Raw genomic sequence first — 26,619 nt, forward strand, 5'->3', positions numbered from 1 at the left:
TGCTGCGATTCATGGGGTCGAAAAGAGTCAGACACGACTGAGTGAACTGAACTGAACTGAAGTACAGTGTAATGAGATAAGGAAACTAAAATAGACATGTATATAACATGATTTAAAAACAAGAGGAAAACATATCTTAATTACAGTATGAAGTTGGGGAAGGCTTTGACAGAATGTGACTAATCAGCTAAATTTGAAAGGATAAATTTGAGTTAGCTAGAAGAACCAGGAAATGGCAACCCATTCCAGTATTCCTGCCTGGAGAATCCCATGGACAAGAGGAATCTGGCAGGGTACAGTCCATGAGGTTGCAAGAGTCGGACACAACTTAGTAACTAAACCACCACCAGAAGAACCATACTTAGAATGAATGTCAGGAATATTGCAAGTACAGCAAATTCATTCTCAAAGAAAGTAAAATTTTAAATATTAATTTATAAAGTTTAAGCCTAAAGTGTGAAAGAAGAAATTATACTTAGAATGGATGTCAGTAATATGGTAGCATAAAAATCATTCTCTAGGAAAATAAAATTTTAAATCAAATCTAAACTTAAGATGTAAAAGAAAAAAATATTTAAAAGACTTTATTACTCTTTTAATTTTGAACTTTAAAATTCAGTTGCACAGAAATTTAAAGATCACGTGCCTGAGTATTCACAGTCTTAGAATTAGTATTCTGCTTGAGAAGAATCATGAGAAAACTGAAGATGACACATGTTAAGAAAAGTCTGGGAAGAGTTCTTTGTGCTTTTCAAAACTGCGATCTCCACATGTCTATTGCATACTGAAGGTTGTTTGATTACTTAAAAACTGGAATGAATGGAAGGATGAAAAAATAGGATGAATTTTTATACATAATATGTGTGCATGTGCATGTATGAATGTACATGCATATTTACTGAACACAGAGATCACCAAAGCAAGCACTGCCCTTGACCTTGTGTCATCTAGTCCATGGCCATGCCACATGGGTGTTTCAGGTCAACACTACGATGAACAGAGATAAGATAACTTGCCCAGGATAACGCTTTTCAGTTTCAAAGCAACGAGGATGAGGGCATTTCTGAATTTGACCTGTATAACTTCAACTTTCTATGGTCATATACATATTGATGTATGGAAGTTTTATATGTCTTTTCATTATATAACTAACATGTGCTCATTGTGGTAGACTTTGTACTTCAGAGAACTGTAAGAAAAAATTGAATCTTAATATTTCCAAATTCCCACAGCCAGAAATAGCCAGCATTAGCTTTTTTCTAGTAATGGCATTTAGGATTTTGAAAAATGTAATTAAAAAAAATGTTAGACTTTCAATTTTTAGTCTTCATGTTTTCCCATTTTTTGTAGGAAAAATGTTCATATTATCAAGTACTTTCCTAAGCCTTTAAAATACAGGTTTGAGCCTTTTTTAAAAGGCAATCTCTATGAGTGTATTTTCTTATCTGAATTTAAAAAATTATTTCAACCTTGATTTCATCTTACTCATTCTTTGAACCAGATCTGAGAGAGATAAAGCCCTTTGATCTCCATGGTTAGTTTTTAGCTGTCAATCTTTGTCATCCATGTTCTGAAATGGTTCCAGTTACCACATTTTCACTAATATGTATAATTTGTCTGGCTCTATTTTTAAGAAACTCTATAAAATTTTGAGTGAAGTCAAGCTTGAAGTGGAGACTGTGATCAAAACAGGAAGGCACATTGTCCAGAAGCAGCAGACCGACAACCCTAAGGGGATGGATGAGCAGCTGACTTCTCTGAAGGTTCTCTACAATGACCTGGGTGCCCAGGTGAGCAGGGCAGGTGCACTGCCCCTCTGTCTCTCTCATTTGTGTATTCTAAAATTTTACTTCTGGGAGAAGAATGCTTATTTGAATTTTATGGCATCAATAATACATGTTTTCATTTATTTCAATAATTTTTATTATATATCTTTAAAAGTGTGTGTTGACTATGAGGGCCCCTCCATTTCTTCTAAGGGATTCTTGCCGACAGTTCAGTTCAGTTCAGTTGCTCAGTCATGTTTGACTCTTTGCGACCCCATGGACTATAGCACACCAGGCTTCCCTGTCCATCACCAACTCCTGGAGCTCACTCAAACGTATGTCCATTGAGTCAGTGATGCCATCCAACCATCTCATCCTCTGTCGTCCCCTTCTCCTCCCGCCTTCAGTCTTTCCCAGCATCAGAGTCTTTTCCAATGAGTCAGTTCTCCGCATCAGGTGGCCAAAGTATTGGAGTTTCAACTTCAGCATCAGTCCTTCCAATGAATATTCAGCGTTGATCTCCTTTAGGATGGACTGGTTGGATCTCTTTGCAGTCCAAGGGACTCTCAAGAGTCCTCTCCACCACCTCAGTTCAAAAGCATCAATTCTTTGGTGCTCAGCTTTCTTTATAGTCCAACTTTCACATCCATACATGATGGCTGGAAAAACCATAGCTTTGTAGTAGTTATAATGGTCATCTGAATTAAATTCACCCATTCCTGTCCATTTTAGTTCACTGATTCCTGAAATGTCAATTTGCACTCTTGCCATCTTCTGTTTGACCACTTCCAATTTACCTTGATTCGTGGACCTAACATTCCAGGTTCCTATGCAATATTTTCTTTACAGTATTGGATTTTCCTTTCACCACCAGTCACATCCACAACTGAGCATTGTTTTCACTTTGGCTCAGCCTCTTCATTCCTTCTGGAGCTATTTTTCCACTCTCCTCCAGTAGCATATTGACCTTATAGACACCTTATAACCATATAGACACCTACTGACCTGTGGGGCTCATCTTTCAGTATCATATCTTTTTACCTTTTCACAGAGTATGTTACTATTAAAATGATGAATAGTTACATAGAAATGTATTTTTAATATTTAATCCAGACTAATTTCTATATTTTCAAAGGCTACAGACATTTCATAAGTTATTATGAGGAAACTCCACAAGTAATAGTCTCTGTATAAACACAGGTTATTGGTCCTTGGATTTCTAGATTGAACAATCCATTGAGAAATGTTAAAAACATCAGGACTGTAATAAATAGTATCAGGAACTTCACATTAATCCAGCAGGATTTAAAATCCTATTCAGAAACATCTATAATTTGGACATTTTAGTGAATCTGTGGGGAAGTTGTTAGGCCCTTTATTGTGAGTGACTGACTTGATCCATTAAGCTTAACATCTTCTCTTATTGAGAATCTCTTCCCTGAAACCAGACAAGCACAAACAAGATAAAACACAGAAACAAATGAAGTGAAACATTCTCATTAATATTGAAAAGCTGTGTTAGATAATATATTAGACCCTTCTGTGATTATTAAATATTAACCAAGTTTCTACACAAGCCCAGAGAATACAAGCTGAAATTTTGTGATCACATTGAGATTACTAACAGTCATACATTTCCTGGGCAATTTGGATTTCACTTCTGCAAGATTAGATTACTGATGTGATATACTGTATACCATTTTTGATACATTGCACATCTGGAACACGTATGGTAAGAGCTTCTTTTTGAGAGAGTTAATTGCATATGTCAGATATTCACACAGTTATTCAAGTCTGGAGAATATATCTGGGATGAAGATATAAATTTTATGAGTCATATGCATAGAGGTGATAATTAAAATTTTCAGTGATGATGAGATGGCCTAGGGAGACGATATATCAATAGAGAAAAAGGAAAAGGTCCTGAATTAAGTAAGTTTTGAGGGATTACATCACTTAGGAGGATATTTGAAGAAGATGAGCTTTGGAGAGTGAAAAAGTTGGCTTAAAGCTCAACATTCAGAAAATGAAGATTATGGCATCTGGTCCCATCACTTCATGGGAAATAGATGGGGAAACAGTGGAAACAGTTTCAGACTTTATTTTTCTGGGCTCCAAAATCACTGCAGATGGTGATCGCAGCCATGAAATTAAAAGTCGCTTACTCCTTGGAAGGAAAGTTATGACCAACCTAGATAGTATATTGAAAAGCAGAGACATTACTTTGCCAACAAAGGTCCATCTAGTCAAGGCTATGGTTTTTCCAGTAGTCGTGTATGGATGTGAGAGTTGGACTGTGAAGAAAGCTGAGCACAGAAGAATTGATGCTTTTGAACTGTGGTGTTAGAGAAGACTCTTGAGAGTCCCTTGGACTGCAAGGAGATCCAACCAGTCCATTCTGAAGGAGATCAGCCCTGGGATTTCTTTGGAAGGAGTGATGCTAAAGCTGAAACTCCAGTACTTTGGCCACCTCATGTGAAGAGTTGACTCATTGGAAAAGACTCTGATGCTGGGAGGGATTGGGGGCAGGAGGAAAAGAGGACGACAGAGGATGAGATGGCTGGATGGCATCACTGACTCGATGGATGTGAGTTTGGGTGAACTCCAGGAGTTTGTGATGGACAGGGAGGCCTCAGTTCAGTTCAGTTCAGTCACTCAGTCGTGTCCGACTCTTGCGACCCCATGAATCACAGCACACCAGGCCTCCTTGTCCATCACCAACTCCCGGAGTTCACTCAGACTCAAGTCCATCGAGTCAGGGAGGCCTGGCGTGCTGTAATTCATGGGGTCGCAAACAGTCGGACACGACTGAGCGACTGAAGTGAACTGAACTGACTGAGCTTTTAAAAGAGACTAAAGTATATATGTATGTGTGTGTTTGTGTGTGTGTGTGTGTGTGTGTGTACCACATTTCTTTATCCATTTATTTATCAGTGGCTATTGTGAATAATGCTGCAGTGAGTATGGGAATGCAGATATCTCTTTAAAATAATGATTTCATTTCGTTTGTTGTGTACCAGGAGTAGAGTTGCTGGATCATATAGTAGTAGTTTCTTTTTTAAATTTTTTGAGGGCCCTCCATGTTGTTTTCCATAATTGCAAACTTGACATCTGCTAAGAAAGTAGATCTTAAGATCTACCTAAGATCTACCACAGAAAAAGGTAACTATGTAATGATGGAGGTGTTAATTAACTGTGGTACTCATATCACAGTGTATATGTGTATAAAATGATTACAGTATACACCTTAAAAACATACATTGTGCCACCATATATTTTATATGCATGAGAAACTACATATAAAAAGGTGGTACGAAGTGTGGTAGTATACCAGAAACGTGCTAGGTCTGGGAAGCCGAAGGAAGGAGGGTATTTGGAGAATGAGTGTAGGTTTTTGTTTGGAATATTACTGAACAAGGCATCCACTTAAAAGCATACATTAGCTCTTTTGCCATTGGGGTCATCACAGAGCTTAGCAAAGATGATTTCTGTGGAATGATGGAGGTAGAAGCCAGAATGTCATGGCTTGAACACTGTATGGGGGATGACAAATGGTTTTGAGAATTTGTATGGGAAAGGTAGGAGAGAGAGAGGGAAGGTAGGGCCAAAGGAGGAAATTTGTGTGTGTATGTGTGTGTGTGTGTGTGAGAGAGAGATAGACAGACAGATACTTGAGTATGTTTCATCCTTGGTGGGAGTGATCCTGTTGAGAAGGAATGTTTGCATATCTAGGAGAGAGAAGGGATAAATGATTAGGTAAAAGATTTACAATTGATACTGCCTAATTTAATATGCAGTACATCTTAAAATGTATTGATTAGATCAGCTGAAGAGAGTGTAAATTGTTATAAGTTGAACTGTAAATTATTTTCTTCCTGGTATACCAAAATCTTTGGTAGCATTAAGTTTTATGATGATTGTGTAGTTGCCTGGGCTTGTCAGTCAGATAAGTATCATAATATCTTTTAACATAATTCAAATATTTTTCTCCTGAAGTCTGCCTTGAGGTGCTATTAATTTAGAGTCATGAATTTTAATTAAACTCCATAGGAAAAAAAATTCATTTTTAAGAAGGAATTGAATAATAATCAATCTTTGAGACATGCAAGAGTAAAAATAAACTTATAGGATGAGTAAGAAGTGCAATCCCATTTTACTTACTAAGAAAACTTGATTTCTATATCTAATAAAGTTTATATTATTTTATATCATCTAAAAAATTTCATCCCATACATGACATTTCACTGTACTACTTATAATATTATCGTCTATACATACGTGTACATAAACGGAGGAACATATTTTCTTGTATATATTGTGTTTGACATCCTTTAAAGTGTCAGCTCAGCATTAGGTTGCGAATCACTTTAGCCTGAACGTACCATTGTGTAATGCCAGTGGTCAGACCAGGCTCAGTCTCATGGTCATGCCGCTCTGCTCATGGCCTTAACCTTTTTAAGCTTCACTGTCCTGTTCTGTTAAGTGGAAAAAATAGTGCTGATCAGAGGGTTTTATTGTATAACATGTGTAGATTCGTTAGTATAATATGAGAGGCTGGTAAATGTCTGTTAAGTTCATTTTGCTTTCTAACAACAACAGTAAGAACAAAATAGTAATAAAAGTTTGTAATCCATAGCCATTTAATGTATTTTAAATTAAGCGGTTAATTGTGAAACATATGATTGTAAAAAATCTTGCTATTTCTCCCTCATGTTGATGTGTGTTTGTTTTTTAAACAGAATCCCTCATTGAGAGGGTTTTAAGACATCTTCTGTTCAAAATGATGAAAGATGACATTAATTGATTCCTTAATCTTGTTGAAGGGACTGGGGCAAGACCTTCGTGTATATATTTTCCTCACTAAAGACTCATAACAACCTTCTGAGGGCTATATCTCTACCAGGGTCACTTAGGAAGTTAAGTGGTAGAACTAAGATGAAAATCCAGGGTTGCCTGACACTTAACCACTACAGTATATTGTCTTCCTGCAGAAATGCAAGAATGGAGTGATTCTAGGTGCCAGAGATAAAGGTTAGGTATGTCTTGGGGGTTAACTATGAATCTGTGTGGATCTTTAGTTCATATTTGTTTCCACCCATGTTCATCTCTCTCGTGTTTTTTTTTTTTAAGGTGACAGAGGGGAAACAGGATCTGGAAAGAGCATCCCAGTTGGCTCGGAAGATGAAGAAAGAGGCTGCTTCTCTCTCTGAATGGCTTTCTGTTACCGAAACAGAATTGGTACAGAAATCCACTTCAGAAACTTTGCTTGGTGATTTGGATACAGAAATTTCCTGGGCTAAAGTAAGTTGTAGTTCAGGTGAACCACGAAAATTACCAGTATAATCTGTGGCATTTTGATCAGAGAAATCTGGGTTTATGTCATTTGTCTCCATTTCTTACTAAATATCGTCTTTTCCTTTTTCCATTCTTTTTTCCACATCTCTATCCTAAAAAAGAATAAGAATACTTTAAAAGCAACTAACTTCAGAAGACACACACACACATGCATTATACACATATACATATAATATATACATATGTGTATATTAAGATAGGGGAAAGATTTATTGATCTATTTTGGCCACACCTCTCAGCTTGTGGGATCTTCGTTCCCCACCAGGGACTGAACCCGGGTCCTTGGCAGTGAAAGTGCAGAGTCCAAACAACTGGAAAGGAATTCCCCAGAAGGTATTTTTATCTTGATGCTGAAGAGTTAAACTCACATGGCCCAACAAAGTCTTTGTAGTCATTATACTTATACAGTGTAACTATCACCTTCAAAATCAGTGACATTTTTTGAGTATTCATTCTTCACAAAGTATTGTGCTGAATTTATTAATTCTTCTATAGTAAGTTTTGTACCAGTAACTAATCTTTCTATTGCAAGCTAATTGCTAACTGTAGAGAGCAGAGAAACAGAATTAAAAAAAAAATCAATAAAAGATCAAAGAATTTTCTCTAGTTCTATATTTACTTAGAAATCACATAGATTAGAGAGTTGATTTGCCAATTCTCTTTTGAGGTGGACAAAGAATTGAATGAAACACGAAGTAGTTTTTCTTTTTTTTAACCAAGGCATTCTCTTTTTCTCAATTCATTTTCTAAGAAGCATATATACTAGAGATAAATGCTGAAAATAAATGATCAGTACTGTGACAGAGCTTTATATAAAACCCCAGGTATCAGTTTTGACTTCTACAGGTGTCGACTTTTGGGGTGTGAAGAGGGAAGTGCTCTGAGGTGGTGTGATATAATTCCTTAATTTGAATGCTCTTTGGAGTTAGCTGTTGTAAGAAACTCAAGATATTAGTCACTAGAAAGAATGTTCTCAGTTTAATAGCTCATGGAATGTATAATTGCTGTGGGCTGTGTGGGGTAAAAGGGATACATGAAGGAAGTGAAAAACACTGGAATTCATGGGTTATGGTGGATGAATGACAACCAAAGGCACTTAACTATATATTTTTTTTAATTAAAGTTTTGTCAAGGAAATATTATCTTTTTTCTACAATACATTTTGAAAGTCATTATTTTTTATTAGTCCCATGAGTCTTATAAGCTAATTGAATGATATTTGCATAGTGTAATACCAAAAAAGAGACAGGAGCAAAAATGATCTTTGTTCAAAGAATACCCTGTTATCATTTCAGTTTTTTTGTAGGCCCATGTAGACATGGAGGCACAAGTATATCTTTTAAAAAGAATTATATCTAGTCTTTCATTACCTTTTTGAAAAGCAGGTTATATCTTTAACATTTTCTTGTATCTGCAAGTGTTTTGTGTCACACATTGGAGATAGATAGCATTTCATTGAATATTTTATTTCTTATTGTCCCATTCCTCCATTCATAGCCATTTAAATTATTACCAGTTTTCACTACTGTAAAAACTGCTGTGATGAGTATACTTGTGGTTAAATCCTAGCATATATTTGTAATTAATTTTCTGAGGATAAATTCTTAGCTCTAAAAATATTGGGTCAAGGGATGTATCCATTTTAAAGCTAATACTGGTTATGAAATTGTCCTTGAGAAATGTTTTACCCAACAGCTGTGAGTGAGAATTCCTACTTGCCTGTTTTAACTAAACTTTTGACAATGGTAGGCAAATAACATGTCTTGGTTATTTAATTAGAACATTTTCCTTTAGCATATAGGCCATTTGTAGCTTCTGTCTCCATTTGATCTTATAATTTGGAGATCTTTACCTGTTACAATTATTAAAGCTTAATATGTTGTATATTGATGCAATTTTTTGCCATCTAGTTTCCTTTCTGTTCTGTATATTTTTAAAACAGTTTTTATGCATTTTTTAAAGAATACAATCTTTTTTTTCCCCCTAATTATTTCTGCCTTTAGTGTTTAGAAAGGCCAAATTTACAACAAAATTACATAATTATTTACTTATATTCTCTTCTAGCTCTTTTATAGTTTCATCTTTTTTACCTTTAATACTTTAATCCTTCTGGAATTTAGTTTGGTGTATGTAATGAGGTAAGGCTCTAACCCTTTTTTCCCCAAATAGTTTGCTAGTTATCTCAGCACTACTTGTTGAATAATTATCCCTTCCTCACTGATTTGACCTGCTCAATTCATGTATTCTTTTTGTCTGTTACTTTCCTTTATTTTCTACTTCACTGATCTGACCCTCTGAAAAGTTCTTCAAGTATTTAATATGTGGTTCTATAATAAACTTCAGCATGTAGTTAATGACAGGATTTCCTGACTTTATGTTCCTTCCTTTGTATATACTCATATGAATTTTAAAATTATTACTCTTAAATTCTTAAAAAAATTCTTTTAAAAACTTTGGTTTGAATTGCCATAAATTTATAAATTTGTTTTGAGGGGAATTGACATCTTTACTGAATTAAGTCTTTTTAGTAACATGTAAATGTCTCATTTCCTCTCCAAATTCCCTCTCTACATAATGCTTTGTAAACATTATGCATATATGCCAAAAAGTTTATTCCTGTGTGTTTATTTTATTGGTATGTAAAAAGTATACTTTTCTTTTTATTTTAAACTAATTCCTTATACCCGGTACACAGGCAATATCAATTTTTGCATATTTAATTTTTAATCATCTTTGTGCACTCACATAAATTCAATTAGTTTTTCAGTTGATTCTTATCATTTTTAAGGCAAAGACAGTGAGTAATGATATTTATTTCTTCTGGAACCATTCACTCTTAAATTCCCACTTAATCTTATTTCAGATTTGAAATAATGAAGATGGTATATACAAATCACAAATTCACAGTACATTCACATCATTAAAGTAAACCAAATGAAACATCAGTACGTAACGTTATCACCAAATTTTTTCAATGTTTTATTGTCAGATTTAAGAACCATGCGTATTTTACAACTCTTCAGTGTATTTCCACCATTATGCTGCTACTGCTAAGTCGCTTCAGTCGTGTCCGACTCTGTGTGACCCCATGACGGCAGCCCACTAGGCCCGCCCCGTCCCTGGGATTCTCCAGGCAAGCACGCTGGAGTGGGTTGCCATTTCCTTCTCCAATGCATGAAAGTGAAAAGTGAAAGTGAAGTTGCTCAGTCGTGTCTGACTCTTAGTGACCCCATGGACTGCAGCCTACCAGGCTCCTCTGTCCATGGGATTTTCCAGGCAAGAGTACTGGAGTGGGGTGCCATTGCCTTCTCCATTCCACCACTATAAAATCATATAAAATTATTTTCCAATGCAAAATTTAAATAGCATCTTCATTCCAGAATTTAATGTTTTTATTCCATAGCTTAAAAATCAGCATTTTCGGTGTAGCCATTTTCTTTACAATAAAATCTGTTAACATAGTTTGTGTACTGTTTAAATTTAGTTGCATGTAATTAATTATTTCTTATAGTTTTTAAAGACTATTGCAGCCAATCAGTCCATAGCCACTGAAGGAATGTAAAAAGTTAATAACTGAAGAGAGCATGGCTGTGGGTATTCTGTTTTTCTGTTTTTTTTCCCCCTCCTTGCTGGAGAAGAACATTTACTTGAGAGAAGTATTTTGATGTCTTTATAAATATACTGGTAATTAATGAGTCCAAATGAGTCTTACATCTTGACTCACTTGCGATTTTTATCTTTCAAAATGTGATTGAATGATGTGAGACTGAATGTGGACTTGAGCTCCTTGAAATGATTTATTTAAATATTATTCTAAAAAGGTACAACAGCAGTAGGGTAGATATGTGCATGCCACTTTTTGATTGAAAGAACTTTGCAGTTTTAATTTTGGAACCCAACATTCTCTTTATAATTCTCTGGTCAAACTTATAAATGTGAGAATCAAGTTATCATAATACCATCCAGAGTATTACCGTTACATAATATGACAATTGCAGAATCAAAGCTTAGACGTGCTACTTTTCCTGTGATGTACTTAAGATGAAATATTTTTTGTAATGTTTATGAACAGACTGTATGTTAAGTTATAGGGCTGTTCAGTTCAGTTCAGTCACTCAGTTGTGTCCAGTTCTTTGCAACCCCATGGAGTGCAACACGCCAAGCCTCCCTGTCCATCACCAACTCCCGGAGTTTACCCAGACTCATGTCCATAGAGTCAGTGATGCCATCCAGCCATTTCATCCTCTGTCGTTCCCTTCTCCTCCCGCCTTCAGTCTTTCGCAGCATCAGGGTCTTTTCAAATGAGTCGGTTCTTCGCGTCAGGTTGTAGTCCTTGCATATAAATATAGCGCATGTTAGTTGTTTCCTGTAGTAGTCAAGGAGATAAATTCACTATGAATATTTTAGAATTTTGAGTTCTGGGGTAGTTCTGCTTCGCCCGCTTGTACTTACTGAAAATGAAATTGATTCTTTATATCTAAACTTATGATGCAGATAATTATTGGTGTGTAATAAATTTATACTTAAAAAGAAATGAAATAATTACCTTTCCACATCTAAGATCATTACAGTCTTTGGTATTCATATAATTAAATAGTTAATTTTTATTTGAAACTTAAAAACTCTCATGTTAGCAAGTTGGGGAATCTTGTGCAGTTTTGACGTGTGTAAGCAATCTAGGGAGTTGTATATATATGGAAGAAAAATATTTTAAAAGTGAAGGTTGTGTAAACTTTTATAATGTTCTGCAAGATCAAGTGGGTCTTGGAATTTTTATTTTCTAGAATATTCTGAAGGATCTGGAAAAAAGAAAAGCTGATTTGAACAGCATCACAGAGAGCAGTGCTGCCCTACGGAACTTGATCGAGGGCAGCGAGGCCGTCTTGGAAGAGAAGCTCTGTGTGCTTAGTGCTGGCTGGAGCCGGGTTCGTACCTGGGCTGAGGATTGGTGCAGCACCCTGATGGTGAGTTGCAGCAAGAGCCTCATGGCGAAATCGTTTCTCTTGGGAATACGTGAAAATGAAGACAGTTTGGATTGGAATTCCAAAGCCTGTTTTCTGTTTGTCACAATAATGTTTTGCTTGTGAATTAATTTCATTTAGACTACATTTTATCTTTTGCTTTGAAAAGATAATAACCAGAAAGAGTTTAAAGTACTTCATTTCTATTAAGTAATAAACCATTTGTGATATACCTAGAAATACGTACTTGAACATCTTACTAAATGTAACTTATTTGCTACATTTAAATGACTTAATATTGTATTTAATTTTCATACTATTATAGACTATATATATATATAATGTTTGTAATGTTCTAAAATTGGTGTACTAGTTAAGGGCACAGGTTCTAATATTGGATAACCCAAGTTAAAGTTTTGACTATAAACTGGAGGACCTTGGTCAAATTACTTAAATTAAGCATTCTCTAAATCTCAGTTTTCTCATATGTAAAATGGACATTATTATAATTTTTACCTCATACAGTTTTTGTGATTATATAGTATAAAACATGTACTGCTCTTATATAACTAAAAACAATTTTAGATATTATTATGATAATTATAGTAATTAAGTGTTATATGCTATTAATCTTTGTTACACCACTACACAATTAACTAGTATTTCATGAAAATAGTGACCCTCTACTTTCATAATGTTTTCTGTTTCTCTTGTATTAATACTAGCAATGAATACTATGTAGCAGCATCACCGTCTCCTCCCTCAAAAAGAGTTCTCATCTATAAATTATTATTTCTTCAGATATATCTGAGATAGGACTTTTTCCAAATTCGTAGAATTATTGGGTAATGGATAGAAACAGAGAAGAATAAATTATCATGTGTTTCAATATTTATTGAAATCAATCAGAATGTGTAGGGCATTGAAGTTGGTGGGCTTACATCTTGACCTGTCAGATTGATATTCAGAGTTCATCTACAACTTACTATCTTCATAACCTTGTGTTAATTACTTAATTTCACTAAGTTTTAATTTCCCTATATATAAAATGGAATTAAAAGAACATATCTAACAAAGTTGTTAAGTGTTGAATAACAAATGTGAAATCTTGGCTCATAGAATATGTTCTTTAACTATTTTATACATTCATTTTTATTTTAACTAGTTTTATTCCACATTCTCATGGTCCGTCCTTCTGTCTTCTGCAGTCTGTACCTTCTAAATTCTCCTTTCAAATAATATCTTTCTATTTCACTTGATTTATCTGCTTTGGTCTGATGTTTATCAATTCTTAATTAGAATCCAGACCACTGTCAAAACTTTACTTATGTCATTTATTCTCATTTTACTTTTCAATGATTTATTTCATGTTATAGATTAATAATTTGCTTATTTTTAAACTTCCTTCATCCTATAAAATATATTTCCTAAAAGTTGTTAATTTCATCATAAGGCTTCTGCACTCTTTTTGATCACATTCTAAATTCTTGCTTTTGCCTCAGGAAGTCTGCCCTGTTTTAATTGGTTTAAGTGTTTGCTTCTGTTTTCAAATTTATCTCTCAATCACATGTTATATCATGCTTCAGGAAATATCACTGTGGTCTATGCCAAGTGTCATGTTAAGTGCTGATGGTACTGAGGTGAAAAGACATGGGCCCTGCCTCAAGCACTCAAGCTTTGAGTAGGCAAAATCTATTCAAGCATATTTGAATTACTTTTTTACTAGTACTTCCTTAAATGCTGCTGCTGCCTTAAATGAGTTCTTAACTAATATGATCCAGGCAGGCCAAAAAGATTATTTGTGATATATGAATGAGAAATAGGGATTAAAATAAAATGAAATTTATAAAGAAACTTTTTGCCTTTTATTCTTCAATTTTTCATTATGTTGAGGTCTAAATTAAAATAAAAAAGTACCCAACCACAGCTGTGCTTCCTTGGTGCTCAGACAGTAAAGAATCTGCTGGCAATGTGGGAGACCCAGGTTTGATCCCTCAGTTGGGAAGATCCCCTGGTGAAGGGAATGGCTACCCACTCCAGTATTCTTGACTGGAAAATTCCGTGGACAGTGGAGCCTGGCAGGCTGCAGTCCATGGGATTGCAGAGGCGGACATGGCTGAGTGACTAACACTTTCACTTTTACATCTGTGCATTTTTTGGAATGAGATTTATCCATTGGGGAAGAGCTTTGCAGGAAGGTAGAAGTTCTTCTTGAAATTCAGCATTACTTAGGTCTTTGAAGACTTTTAAAATGTCTTCGAAGATTATTGTCTTAATTATTTCATATGGTTGTATCAGTGTTTTATTAATTCCTTTCTAGAACCATCAGAACCAGTTGGAAATATTTGATGGAAATGTTGCCCACATAAGCACCTGGCTTTATCAAGCTGAAGCACTATTGGATGAGATCGAAAAGAAGCCAGCAAGCAAACGGGAAGAAATTGTGAAGGTAGCAGGCATAGAGGATCAGTAACACTTTTGAGAATGGAAGGTTTAGCTGTCACCTTTCTCTTGAGGAATCCTTCAAGTTACTTGTACACATGTGCTTTTATGTTGGTGGGATAAACAGAATGAGTCTTTTTGTTTGTTTGTTTGTTTGTTTTTTGGTTTTTGTCTTAGCTAAATTTTTGTTCCATTCCTCTTAGATAAGAATTGGCATCTGAAAGTGCCACATTATGGGATTGTTAACATAATTTTTCCATTGTAATTTAATAAGCTTAGGAAACCAGAAAATACTTCTTCATTTTGTCATGCTGCATAGTTGAATGCTGCATTGTTAGTTAACAGCAAAAGTGCTTGAAAGTGCATGAAAAAGTTATTTTTTTCATGACTTGCAACATTTGGAAGAAATTGAAAGTTTCTTCAATTTCTTCAATTTATAGAAAGTTGGAGCAGAACTGACTTCATAATGAGTATATTTGGCTTTCATTTCTTGGTGCATATTCTCCACCGACCCAGCTTTTTAGAGGGATCAGCTGTGAAAAAAAAGATAGTACACTTTTTCAGAAGTGCAGTATGGCAGACTTCTTCACTTTGCTCAGCTTCTTGATACCCTTACTCACTGGTGATAAGCAAAGAAGAAATTTTTGTCTCGGGGACTCCAGAGTCTCAGAAAAGTGCCAAGAGTAGCCCTTATTCTTTCCTGTGTTTTTACATTTTGTTTCAAAGTTGAAGGTCAGACCTAACTTTTAAGAATTCCCCCTGGGAAATCTTTTCTATCTACTGCTCAGGCCCCACCAATCCTTCTTTGGAACTCTCTGACACATCAGACACGGATGAACAGTTGAATTCTGGGTTACAAATATACTCTTGCAACATTTTGCAGACATTACTGAATGAATCTGTTTTCCCCTTCATGTTGTTTATTAATGACAGGAATCACTGCATAATTAAAGATTTGATGAGGAACCTGCAAACAATAAAGAATGTGTCTGTTGGCAGCAAAATAACAATTATTTCAGGTCCTTTAGACGTTACAGAGCTTTTTCACACTGAATGGTTCATATGAAACAAAACCATTTTAGAGTGTTTAATTATGCGTCTATAAAACCTTTAAAGAATGAGATAGATTCCTTTCTTCACTACATTTTCCTTATTTCCAGGACTACATTTTTAGTGAATTTATTAAATTTATTACATTAAATCACTAACATATGTTTAACATAACCTTTAGACAATTTTTTCATAAAAGCCAAGACCTATCTGCAAAGTGTTTATTTCTTTCTGCTTGATTTTTCTTAAAGGGAATTTCAAGAATCGCTACACAACTAGCAAAATTTGAGACAAGCCGTGGCTGGTGGTTGTTGTTGTTGTTTTTTAATGTGACAATCAGATTTAGATGCAAGAGAACACATTCTAAAAGTTCCATAGTTAAGCTGATGTTCTCCTGTTTCTAGCTACATACACTAATTTTAAAACTTCCTCAAACTTCTTATTTTCTCTCAGCCACCCTAACAAGTAAGCAGATTCTTCAGAGCAGTGGATTAGGCTCCACGTCTTAGATCATTGAGTGCCTTGCAGTATCCTTCATTCTTGTCAATCACCAGGAACATCTGCAGAATTTATAGACACATACAGATAAGCTCGTACTTCACTCAACATGTACTCATAGCCATACTTCTGAGAGAATTCCAGCACTTTTCAAAAACTTACGAATGAAGTAGGAATTGAGGCAGGTATTTGCATCCCTTTCTTAGGCCTGAGAATGAATTTAATGACCATTATGAAATTAGCCAGAGGAAACTGCATAATGTTGTGCATTTTAGTTAAAAACTAAATGGTAATATTCAACTCCCTTCCAAATCAGTTTACCTTCACCAAGGGAAGGGGGATGGCGGTAAACAAGATTTCTAGGGGGAAAAGAAGTTAAAGTTTGTTCCTTGCTACTTAATCTTTTATCAGCCTCAAGAAACTTCGAAATTCTTAGAATAAGATGGTTGAGGAAATAAATGACACAATAAATCTTATAGACTATTCAATTATGAAGTAAAGTTTTATATAAACTAGGAGTAGTTTAAAGTGCTTCCCTTATAGCATGAATGAATCTCTCTCTCTCTCTTTAAATATATGAACAGCTCTTATTCAAACTGATGGTACTGAAGTCTCTTACTAGGAGTCTCAGACATTTGTTTAAGCTCCCTTTACTTCCCAGTTAACACTGCACCCATGTTTGATGTCGATTTTTCCCATGTGATAATTTCATGCTTTCTTACAATTAGCGTTTACTCTCTGAGATGGATGATGTCAATCTCCAAGTACAAAATGTCCGAGATCAAGCTGTTGTTTTGATGAATGCACGTGGAGGCTCAAGCCGGGAGCTTGTAGAACCAAAATTAGCTGAATTGAACAGAAATTTTGAAAAGGTCTCTCAACACATCAGAAGTGCCAAAGTAAGTAATTATGTTTTTATATAAAACTATTTTCTTGTACATATGTAGCTGAATGGTAGGTAGTTATATGGTGCTAGTGCTAAGTTGCTTCAGTTGTGTCCGACTCTTTGTGACCCTATGGAATGTAACCTGCCAGGCTCCTCAGTCTATGGGATTCTCCAGGCAAGAATACTGGAGTGGGTTGCCATGCCTTTCACCAGGGGATCTTCCCCGCCCAGGGACTGAACCCACGTCTCTTACATCTACCTGTATTGGCAAGCAGGTTCTTTACTGCTAGCGCCACCTGGGAAGCCTCAATTATATGGTATATACAACAAAAAATTAAACGAAAATGGTTTTATCACTTTTCTTTGATTGGAGCATTTGTTCTTATTTATGATTGTGCAAATGAAGGAGAGATCTAAGAAGTTAGTATTAAAGATAATAACCCATTTGAGAAAAGGATTCAAGTATTGAAATTATCTAAGAGGAAGGGTCCTCATTTTTGTTGCTAAGAGTTGGACATGACTGAGTGACTTCACTTTCACTTTTCACTTTCATGCATTGGAGAGGGAAATGGCAACCCACTCCAGTGTTCTTGCCTGGAGAATCCCAGGGGCAGGAGAGCCTGGTGGGCTGACGTCTATGGGGTCGCACAGAGTCGGACACGACTGACATGACTTAGCAGCAGGAACAGCAGCAAATATTCTCTAACTTTGCTTTGTTTTGAAATATCTGATGTTGTCGTTTAGTCGCTAAGTCCTGTCTGACTCTTTGCAACCTCATGGACTACAGCCCACCAGGCAGCTCTGTCCATGGGATTTCCCAGGCAAGGATACCAGAATGGGTTAACCATTTCCTTCTACAGGGGATCATTCTGCCCCAGGAATCAAACCTGGGTCTCCTGCATTTGCAGGCAGATTCTTACCACTGAGCCACCAGGGAATCCCAAAATATCTGATATAATAGGCCAAACTATCTTTCATAGCCTAAGAATATATTTAGATTATTTGCAACTTAAAGAAAACAAACAAAAATCTTGCTTTAATTCTTGCCTTCCTTACCTTGTGACCTAAGCTTACTTATTTAGTCTTTTCAGCAGGTCTGTGGGAGATTTTTCTACAAGTGTAAAAGAGTAATACAGGAGACATAGGAGGTGGATTGAAAGAAAGTACGAAGAAAATGATTATTTTTCCCATAAATAATTTCTGTTAACATTTTGGCATGTAATTCTATTCTTATATGTATGTGATATTAAAGTATCAAAATTTTTATATTGTTTTGTGTATTCTCCTTTGACAAGGTTTTTAACAGCTATTCAATTATATGATCTGTTGTGGTTTTTAAGTCAGTTTTCCACTTTTATTGTGCTTTTATAAATATTGTCTTGTTAAAATTCTCTTACGCATGTCTTTTTGCTTGTCTCTTAATATGCCCTTAGGATCACTTTGTAGAATTCCTTGAAATTGTTGTGAAAGTTGTACATATAACTGCTGTAAATAGATTTTTCCAGAGAGGTTACTAGCTTCCCCATATTCAGTCAACACTGCCAGTTTTCCTGCATTTCATTTTATTAAAGTTGTTACATTGATTTTGGACTTCTCCAGTGGCTCACTGGTAAAGAATCTGCCTGCATTGCAGAAGATTTAGGTGACATGGGTTCGATCCCTGGGTTGGGAAGATCTTCTGGAGACAGGGCATGGCAACCCACTACAGTATTCTGGCCTGGAGAATCCCATGGACCAAGGAGCCTGGTGGGCTGCAGTCCATGGGGTAGTGAAGAGTCAAACACAACTGAAGCGACTGAGCGTGCACACACATTGATTTTAGGCACGTCCATATAAACTATTTCTATGTAGATATTGTCTGAAAGTACCACATTGAGAAAGGTATACTTTTGTGAAGTTTGGGTATCACAATCCAAGGGGCCCTGTACTGGAGAACATTAATTGGGAGTCATTCTTCGTGATGTTCCTGTATTAGGAGGTGGTCTTTCTTCCTCTCTGTGGCCAAGGCAGGGGTGGCTTCTGGGTCATGGCACTGTTTCCTAATGTGTTTGTTTGTGGTCCTAGAATGCCCCTCACATACTCTAGGCAGTCAGGGTCACTTGCACACTACTTCACATCTGTGCCTGGAGTTTGGAGAACGTGGTAATCAGAGACACCCAAGTTGGTAAAATTATTGCTGTGTGAGTGAATAAACTAAAGTCAATTCAAATAAATTCTGGTTCTTTTTTGACACTGATTAACGGTGAAAGGTCAAGTTAAGACCATCTTTTCAAGGAACGTTTTTCCCTCCACAGTTGCTAATTGGCCAGGAACCGTTATCATATCCGTGTCTGGTCACCGGTGAAGCATTTGAAGTTGGTGTGCCTTTCTCTGACTTGGAAAAATTAGAAAGTGACATAGATAATATGTTAAAGGTTATGGAAAAACACTTGGAATCCAGTGATGAAGATGAAAAGGTTGGTTCAAGGAGATTTTCAAAACCATGGTGCTGTCACTTTTCTTCTGTGTTAATCACATCTTTACACTAATGATGTTTACCCAGATATCTGCCAAACATGGTAGAACAGATTTAAATGTGATTTTCTGCAAAGTGTCAAAGTGAGATTTGTCATGGGATTTACACAATATCTTAAAAAAATAGACATATTTTCTGACGATAGTGTTATCTTAGTGCTATTTAACTTCTAAACTAGCAGTCTTTATGAGCTATTTTAACTTCATATATGAAATATTTTAAGAAAAACACAAACATTTCTTGTGTATCATGCAGATAAACATATGTTGACTATACTGTACTTTGTAGGTTGGTTCTGCTTGGAACTGATAGTAATTGACCTTGTGCTTTTTCCTTTTGAGTAATTTATGTCTTTCAAACATTCAGATGGATGAGGAGAGAGCCCAGATTGAGGAAGTTCTACAAAGAGGAGAACAAATGTTGCATCAACCTATGGAAGATACTAAAAAAGAAAAGATCCGTTTGCAGTTACTACTTTTGCACACAAGATACAACAAAGCTAAGGTATTGTCATGGGGGAGATTCTTTTCCACTTTCGTAACTTTTTCAGCTCTTGCCATTCAGATGTTTGATGTTGCAAATCAAATGATTTCTGAAATCATTTGAGAAATGATTTATCAAATCAATGAGACCTCAAATTAATGATGTCTCAAAACAAACCAATTGCAATGGTATTTCCTTCTCCTTTCTAGTGTGTATTGCTAGATAGGTTTATATTTTTGGATGAGACAACACTAAGAAAATAGAAACATAAAACTTTATTATAGGACATCCCTTTTGGATTTCTGATAATGTTTTAAACCTTTGGGGTGTGACTTCTTCCTTCAGTTTTGTATTTTATGTGTGGAGGTGTTGACCACATTAAAAAAAATTCTAGTTTACAAATAACTAAATTTGTGACATTGATAAAATATGATTTATATTCTAGAAAAAGATTCACCACCAGCTCCCTTTTCAATGGCCATCTTTGCAGCTGCATTGTAAATATGCTGGTGTTCCTTAGAGGTCTGTTAGGTAATCCTAGAACCAGTTTTCGTTGATGATGTTGGAATCTACGAGAAGATGTCCCCATCTGTTTATACTGCTGCCTTGTAACAGGTTCCAAGTTGAACTGGCCGTCTCACTACCCCGAACCTGTTTCCTAATTTATTCCCTATCTTAGTTATTTTTCAAAACTATCCATTCTCAAGGTAGAAACCTCAAAATCTTCTCAATCCTTTGCTGTTCCTCATAGGCTTTGTTCCTCACACCACATTGAGGAAGGATTAAAGCCAGTATGTCCAAATGAAATAAGATACGGGCCTGAACTGGCAGTTGAATCCAGTTCTGCCAGTTACTTGTTTTATGAACCTGGAAAAGTAACTTCCTAAGTCCTGTATCCCTTCCATAATTCAGACTCCTGTGATTTTTACCTATTAGTTATTCCCCAAGCTTTCCATAGCTCCAGCTCACTTTCTGTATTTTTCTCAGGGTTATTCCTCATCCCCCAAGTCATGGCTGATTATACGATTCCTATTCCAAAGAACTTGTTCAGGAATATTGTGAAATGCAGAAAAAGTTTTAGGTGTAAGATTTGTTACTGCAATGATATATAGAGGCTGTGGTTTGACCTCTGTGATTAACTGTCATTCCCCATATAGTATAGCTGTACTGGTTTTTTCTACCTTTTCTCAACTGGTGCCTTAGTACCTCTGGAATCTTGCTAATTTTAATGTTATTCCCCGGTGTGAGTTTTATCTTCTTATTTTATCTGAAAAATATGTTGTCTTTTAAGACTTGTTTCTATTTTTATTTCTAACATCTTTTAGATTATATTATAGTTCTTTCTTTAATTGTTGCTTTTAAAGGTATCTTTAATTTCTGGAACTTCATCTTTGGGCCCCAAATCAGAAATCATTAATGATCCAAAATAGAGATAATTTTTAGACTTAATACATAAATACGTTTGCTTTTTGAATGTACTAATGTATACTATTACAGGGTGGCTTCATTTTGATTTCACTAATATCAGTTATTGTAAATAAAATGATTTAAAAATATTAAAGCATTTTTGTCCCTCTTACATGAACCTATATTCTTCTTCAAATCCATAGTTTTTAAAACTGTTAACTGTGAACATTAGAATCCCTTGAGTAGCTTAAATAAAATCAAGCCTCAAACCAGTTAAATCAAATTCTTTCAGGTTGTGGAGACTTGAAAAAGAAAACTTTATAGATGAGTCTAAGGTACAGTCAGCATTGAGGACCACCAGTTTACAGGACTTGTTTTCTTTCCTTTTCTTTCTTTTCTCTTTTTTCAGGTCAGCAGTGAGCCACTGCATGTTATGGGTAATCTTTTACCCCCGGTTAAATGATTTTAAAAAGTTTATGTGGATGAGAGGAGGTGGGGAAAGGGCCTAGAAAGGATTGGGTGGTGTGTGCACCTACAAAAACCTGGAGCATGAGAAGGATTTTAGCTGAGAAAATTCTTTCACTTCCTCCTCAGTGAATTTTCATTTGGACTAACCTCATTATTGGGCTTCCCTGGTGACTCAGATGGTAAAGAATCTGCCTGCAGTGAGATCTGGGTTTGATCTTTGAGATGGGAAGATCCCTTGGAGAAGGGAATGGCTACCCACTCCAGTATTCTGGCCTGGAGAATCCCTCAGAGCGAGGAGCTTGGCGGGCTGCAGTCCATGGGGTCGCAGAGGCGGACATGACTGAGCTACTAACACTTTCTCTTCACTTCACTTCAACCTCCTTATGAATTCAGATTGGAAATGGGAAAGGAGTGAAAGGAGAATTGGGTGGAGATTGGTGAAGAGAGAAAATGGAAGGAGGTGACAGGCAGTGGGGAACCAGAGCCTATTGGGAAGGGATATTAAATTTCTTGATTTTTTTTTTTTAGAGCAGCTTTGGGTTCACAGCAAAGAGTTTCTACATACACCCTGTCCCCTCACCCCCAATACACACACAGCCCCTTCCTTTATCCACATCCCGCCCCAGAGACGTATGTGTGTTACAACTGATAAATCTACATTCAGTTCAGTTGAGTTCAGTTCAGTCGCTCAGTCATGTCCGACTCTTTGCGACCCCATGAATCGCAGCACGCCAGGCCTCCCTGTCCATCACCAACTCCCGGAGTTCACTCAGACTCACGTCCATCGAGTCAGTGATGCCATCCAGCCATCTCATCCTCTGGCGTCCCCTTCTCCTCCTGCCCCCAATCCCTCCCAGCATCAGAGTCTTTTCCAATGAGTCAACTCTTCGCATGAGGTGGCCAAAGTACTGGAGTTTCAGCTTTAGCATCATCATTCCTTCCAAAGAAATCCCAGGGCTGATCTCCTTCAGAATGGACTCGTTGGATCTCCTTGCAGCCCAAGGGACTCTCAAGGGTCTTGTCCAACACCACAGTTCAAAAGCATCAATTCTTTGGCGCTCAGCCTTCTTCACAGTCCAACACTCACATCCATACACGACCACAGGCAAAACCATAGCCTTAACTAGACGGACCTTTGTTGGCAAAATGATGTCTCTGCTTTTGAATATGCTATCTAGGTTGGTCATAACTTTCCTTCCAAGGAGTAAGCGTCTTTTATTTTCATGGCTGCAGTCACCACCTGCGGTGATTTTGGAGCCCCCAAAAATAAAGACTGACACTGTTGACACATCATAATCAGAGTCCTTAGTTTTTGTCAGGGAAGGGGCATTAAGCTTTCAGTCACGATCACACTCATCCTCAGTGTCTCCTTCTCTTCCGTCCATGTTTATAACATAAATAACCCCTCAGGTCAGAGACCTCCTGAGTCTCCCCTGAGCACAGAGGGGTTCCTGTCTATCATTTTCCTTTTCATCTACTGCCTTTCACATGGTTTCTCCTACAAAGCAATATAGATGGCTTTAAAAAAATTCTGAGTATAAACTCAAAAAAGGACTCATTTTCTTATTTGAAATATATATTGAATTACCTTTTCTTATTTGTTTAGTAGGGTATTGCTATTTTAAATTATATGCTAGCTCTTCATAAACTAAAGCTATTAACCTTGTCATATTTGCTTTAAAAGTATCATCTTACTGATTTTTATCTTTTAGTTATTCTACTTTTAATATACAGCCATTTAAAATTTTTGTTTAACCACACGTGACTAGGTTTTTCCTTTTTGAGTTTTTTTAAAAAGCTGTCCTTATCCTCCAGAGAGTTGATGAATGTTCAACTCTATTTAGTTCCAAGTTCTCCCTATGTGTGTTATTGTTAGTTCTCAGTCATGTCCATCTCTTTGCAACCCCACGGACTGTAGCTTGCCAAGCTCCTCTGTCCATGGAATTCTCCAGGCAAGAATACTGGAATAGGTTGTCATTCTCTTCTCCAGGGAATCTTTCAGACCCAGGAATCAAACCCAGATCTCCTGCATTGCAGGCAGATTCTTTATTGTCTGAACCGCTAGGGAAGCCCCAAGTTTTCCCTATGGTTTGATAAAAACAAAACTTAGAAAGTGTTGGTAACGGTGGTAATAGTTTAGTCGCTAAGGTGTGTTCGACTCTTGGGTCCCATGGCCAATAGGCTGCCAGGCCCCTCTGCCCATGGGAAATGTTTGTAAAATGTCATTTAAAATCAATTTTAACGTATCTGGAATTTAGGTTGCTGTATGGCATGAGGTGCATCATGTAGTATTGTCTAATTTTAGTACTACCTTATATATATCTGTACTTTTGTGTTCTAGCTGAATTCTTTAAAAACATCGAGAAGTAAAGTCTAGGTTAGATCTTGAGGATGTTATTTTTCTCCTCGGGTGTTTTGATTGATCTCTCTCTTGGGATAACACCTATTTGGGGAATGGCACCCCTCTCCAGTACTCTTGCTGGGAAAATCCCATGGACGGAGGAGCCTGGTAGGCTGCAGTCCATGGGGTTGCGAAGAGTCGGACACGACTGAGCGACTTCACTTTCTCTTTTCACTTTCATGCATTGGAGAAGGAAATGGCAACCCACTCCAGTGTTCTTGCCTGGAGAATCCCAGGGACGGGGAAGCCTGGTGGGCTGCCGTCTATGGGGTCACACAGAGTCGGACACGACTGAAGTGACTTAGCATAGCATAGCATAAGCTTATATTTGAATCTTGAATGGCCTTGCTGCTTCTGCAAGGGTACGGAGGCTCACTCAGGAAATCCTAGATTATGTGTATAGTATTAATAGAAAGGCCTTCCAGGTGGCTCAGTGGGTAAAAAATCTGCCTGTGATGCAGAAGATGCAGGAGACTTGGTTTTGATCCCTGGGTTGGTAAGATCCACTGGAGGGGGACATGGCAAGCCACTCCAGTATTCTTGCCTGGAGTATCCCATGGACAGAGGGGCCTGGTGGGCTGTAGTCCAGGAGGTCACAAAGAGTGGGACATGACCAAAGTGACTGAACATACATGTATGCATTAATAGAAGAATACAGTATTTAACGAACATAGTTTTTTTTTTTTTCTTAAAAAAGAAAAACCCTTCGAACTTTCTGTTTCAAATACCGACTGACCTGCCTAGTTCACCTTGACTCGGATACATGTGACCTTGCAGAATCACAATCTGTTGTATAACTGAAGAAACAGCACAGAATTCCTCGCCTTGTAGTGGTTGTTAAGGCATACAAGTGACTCTCACCAGTCATCCAACATTGCAGATTGAAAAAGACAATCTGGCGTAGGATGTTTAGTGATGCTAATGAGGAAAATACTATAAAGTTGAATGTCCTACAAGCACAGATCAAATATAGCTGGAGGCCTGGAGTAATTTTTGGTCTTGAAAAAACAGAGGCTCTCTGAACAAGACACTGGTTGATAGATGCGAAAGCCAAGTAGGAGAACAGGTCCCAGTTTTTTCACTCCTTTGCTGTGATTACTCAACCTGTTAAGTACTTTCTTTGTATCTTTTTTCTTTTTCCTTAAAGTTAAGAAGAGGAACAACTGAGTTTCCTTTTATGATGTGCCAAAAAATTGGCCTGTTTAAAATTAAAATATGAAAAAAGATATTATTAAGAAATATTTCACATCTTTTTATTAAAATTGGTTCCTGAGTATACACAATTTTTTTTTTCAGCCTTCTTTTATATTTACTTAAAATGTATAGTTTGCCTTCTTAGACATACAAGTAAATACCTAGACATGTTTTCTGAGTGAAATTTTAATGTGTGGCATTAGTCTAATAAAAATTAATATTAGTGTCAGGTAGAAACAAACCTGTGGATACAGTTAAGAAATCAGTGGACTTGCTTTTCACCTGGCTATCCAGGACTGCCTATCAACTGGTGGAAGTCGTAGTTTATCAGATTGTAGGAGACAGATAAATGCAGACTGCAAGAGTCAACACCATCCTAATCACTCACTGTTTTTAATCTTGGTTTTAGGTCTCATTTAGGAATTGTAACCATTTTCAGTTATGACCGTTTTCACTGTCATCTTTTTTAAAAAATTATTTATTTATTTTTTATTTATTTTGGGTAGTACTGGGTCTTTTTTGCTGCACATCCTTTTTCTCTAGTTATGGTGTGTGGGTTTCTCATTGCAATGGTTTCTCTTGTTGCAGAGCACAGGCTCTGTAGCGCACAAGCTTCGGTAGTTTCGGCACATGGGCTCAGTAGTTGCAACTTCAGGCTTTAGAGCACAGGTTCAGCAGCTGTGGCACTCGAGCTTAGCAGCTCCATAGCATGTGGGATTTTCCTGGATTAGGGATCAAACTCGTGTTTCCTGCATTGGCAGGCGGATTCTTTACCACTGAGCCACCAGGAAAGCCTTTTCAGTGTCATCTTTGAGTTTTCAGAGGAGGACCATTTTTCAGAAGTTCAATGTAGAAATCTGATGAAAGTGTCAAGGAAACTACCCTAATTCATGAGTCAGATGCTCTTTGACCATTGGCAAGCAGTAGACAGCAATTATTAAATAGTAGCTGTCAAAGAGTAAAGGACTTGAACCCACGGACTAATGGCGTATCCCTGAGAGCACTTTACTGTTTAGAAAGCTCTGATTAGAGGATACAGAAAATACTACACCAGTATAAATAATTGTCCACCTAAGTTAGAACCTGTCTGGATTTAGCATGGTAGGACCTATCGTCTTATGTAGGGCATTCATATTGTGTTTTATTGTTCTCAAAGATTAAGATTATATACTGAATTGCCTGGATATTATTTT

General features: G+C 36.7%; 1 protein-coding gene across 1 annotated transcript in view; it reads left to right on the top strand.

Annotated features, from left to right (window-relative positions):
- UTRN (utrophin) overlaps positions 1 to 26,619 on the top strand; it is a 556,038-nt gene that overhangs the window by 202,566 nt on the left and 326,853 nt on the right. Inside the window, 7 exon segments of the mRNA XM_070376815.1 lie at positions 1,635 to 1,790; positions 6,897 to 7,067; positions 11,906 to 12,085; positions 14,403 to 14,531; positions 16,801 to 16,971; positions 19,253 to 19,414; positions 19,840 to 19,977. Coding sequence (XP_070232916.1) covers positions 1,635 to 1,790; positions 6,897 to 7,067; positions 11,906 to 12,085; positions 14,403 to 14,531; positions 16,801 to 16,971; positions 19,253 to 19,414; positions 19,840 to 19,977 — 1,107 coding nt within the window.

This window comes from Bos mutus, chromosome 9 (assembly GCF_027580195.1).
Source record: "Bos mutus isolate GX-2022 chromosome 9, NWIPB_WYAK_1.1, whole genome shotgun sequence".
In the NCBI taxonomy this organism is placed as follows: Eukaryota; Metazoa; Chordata; class Mammalia; order Artiodactyla; family Bovidae; genus Bos; species Bos mutus.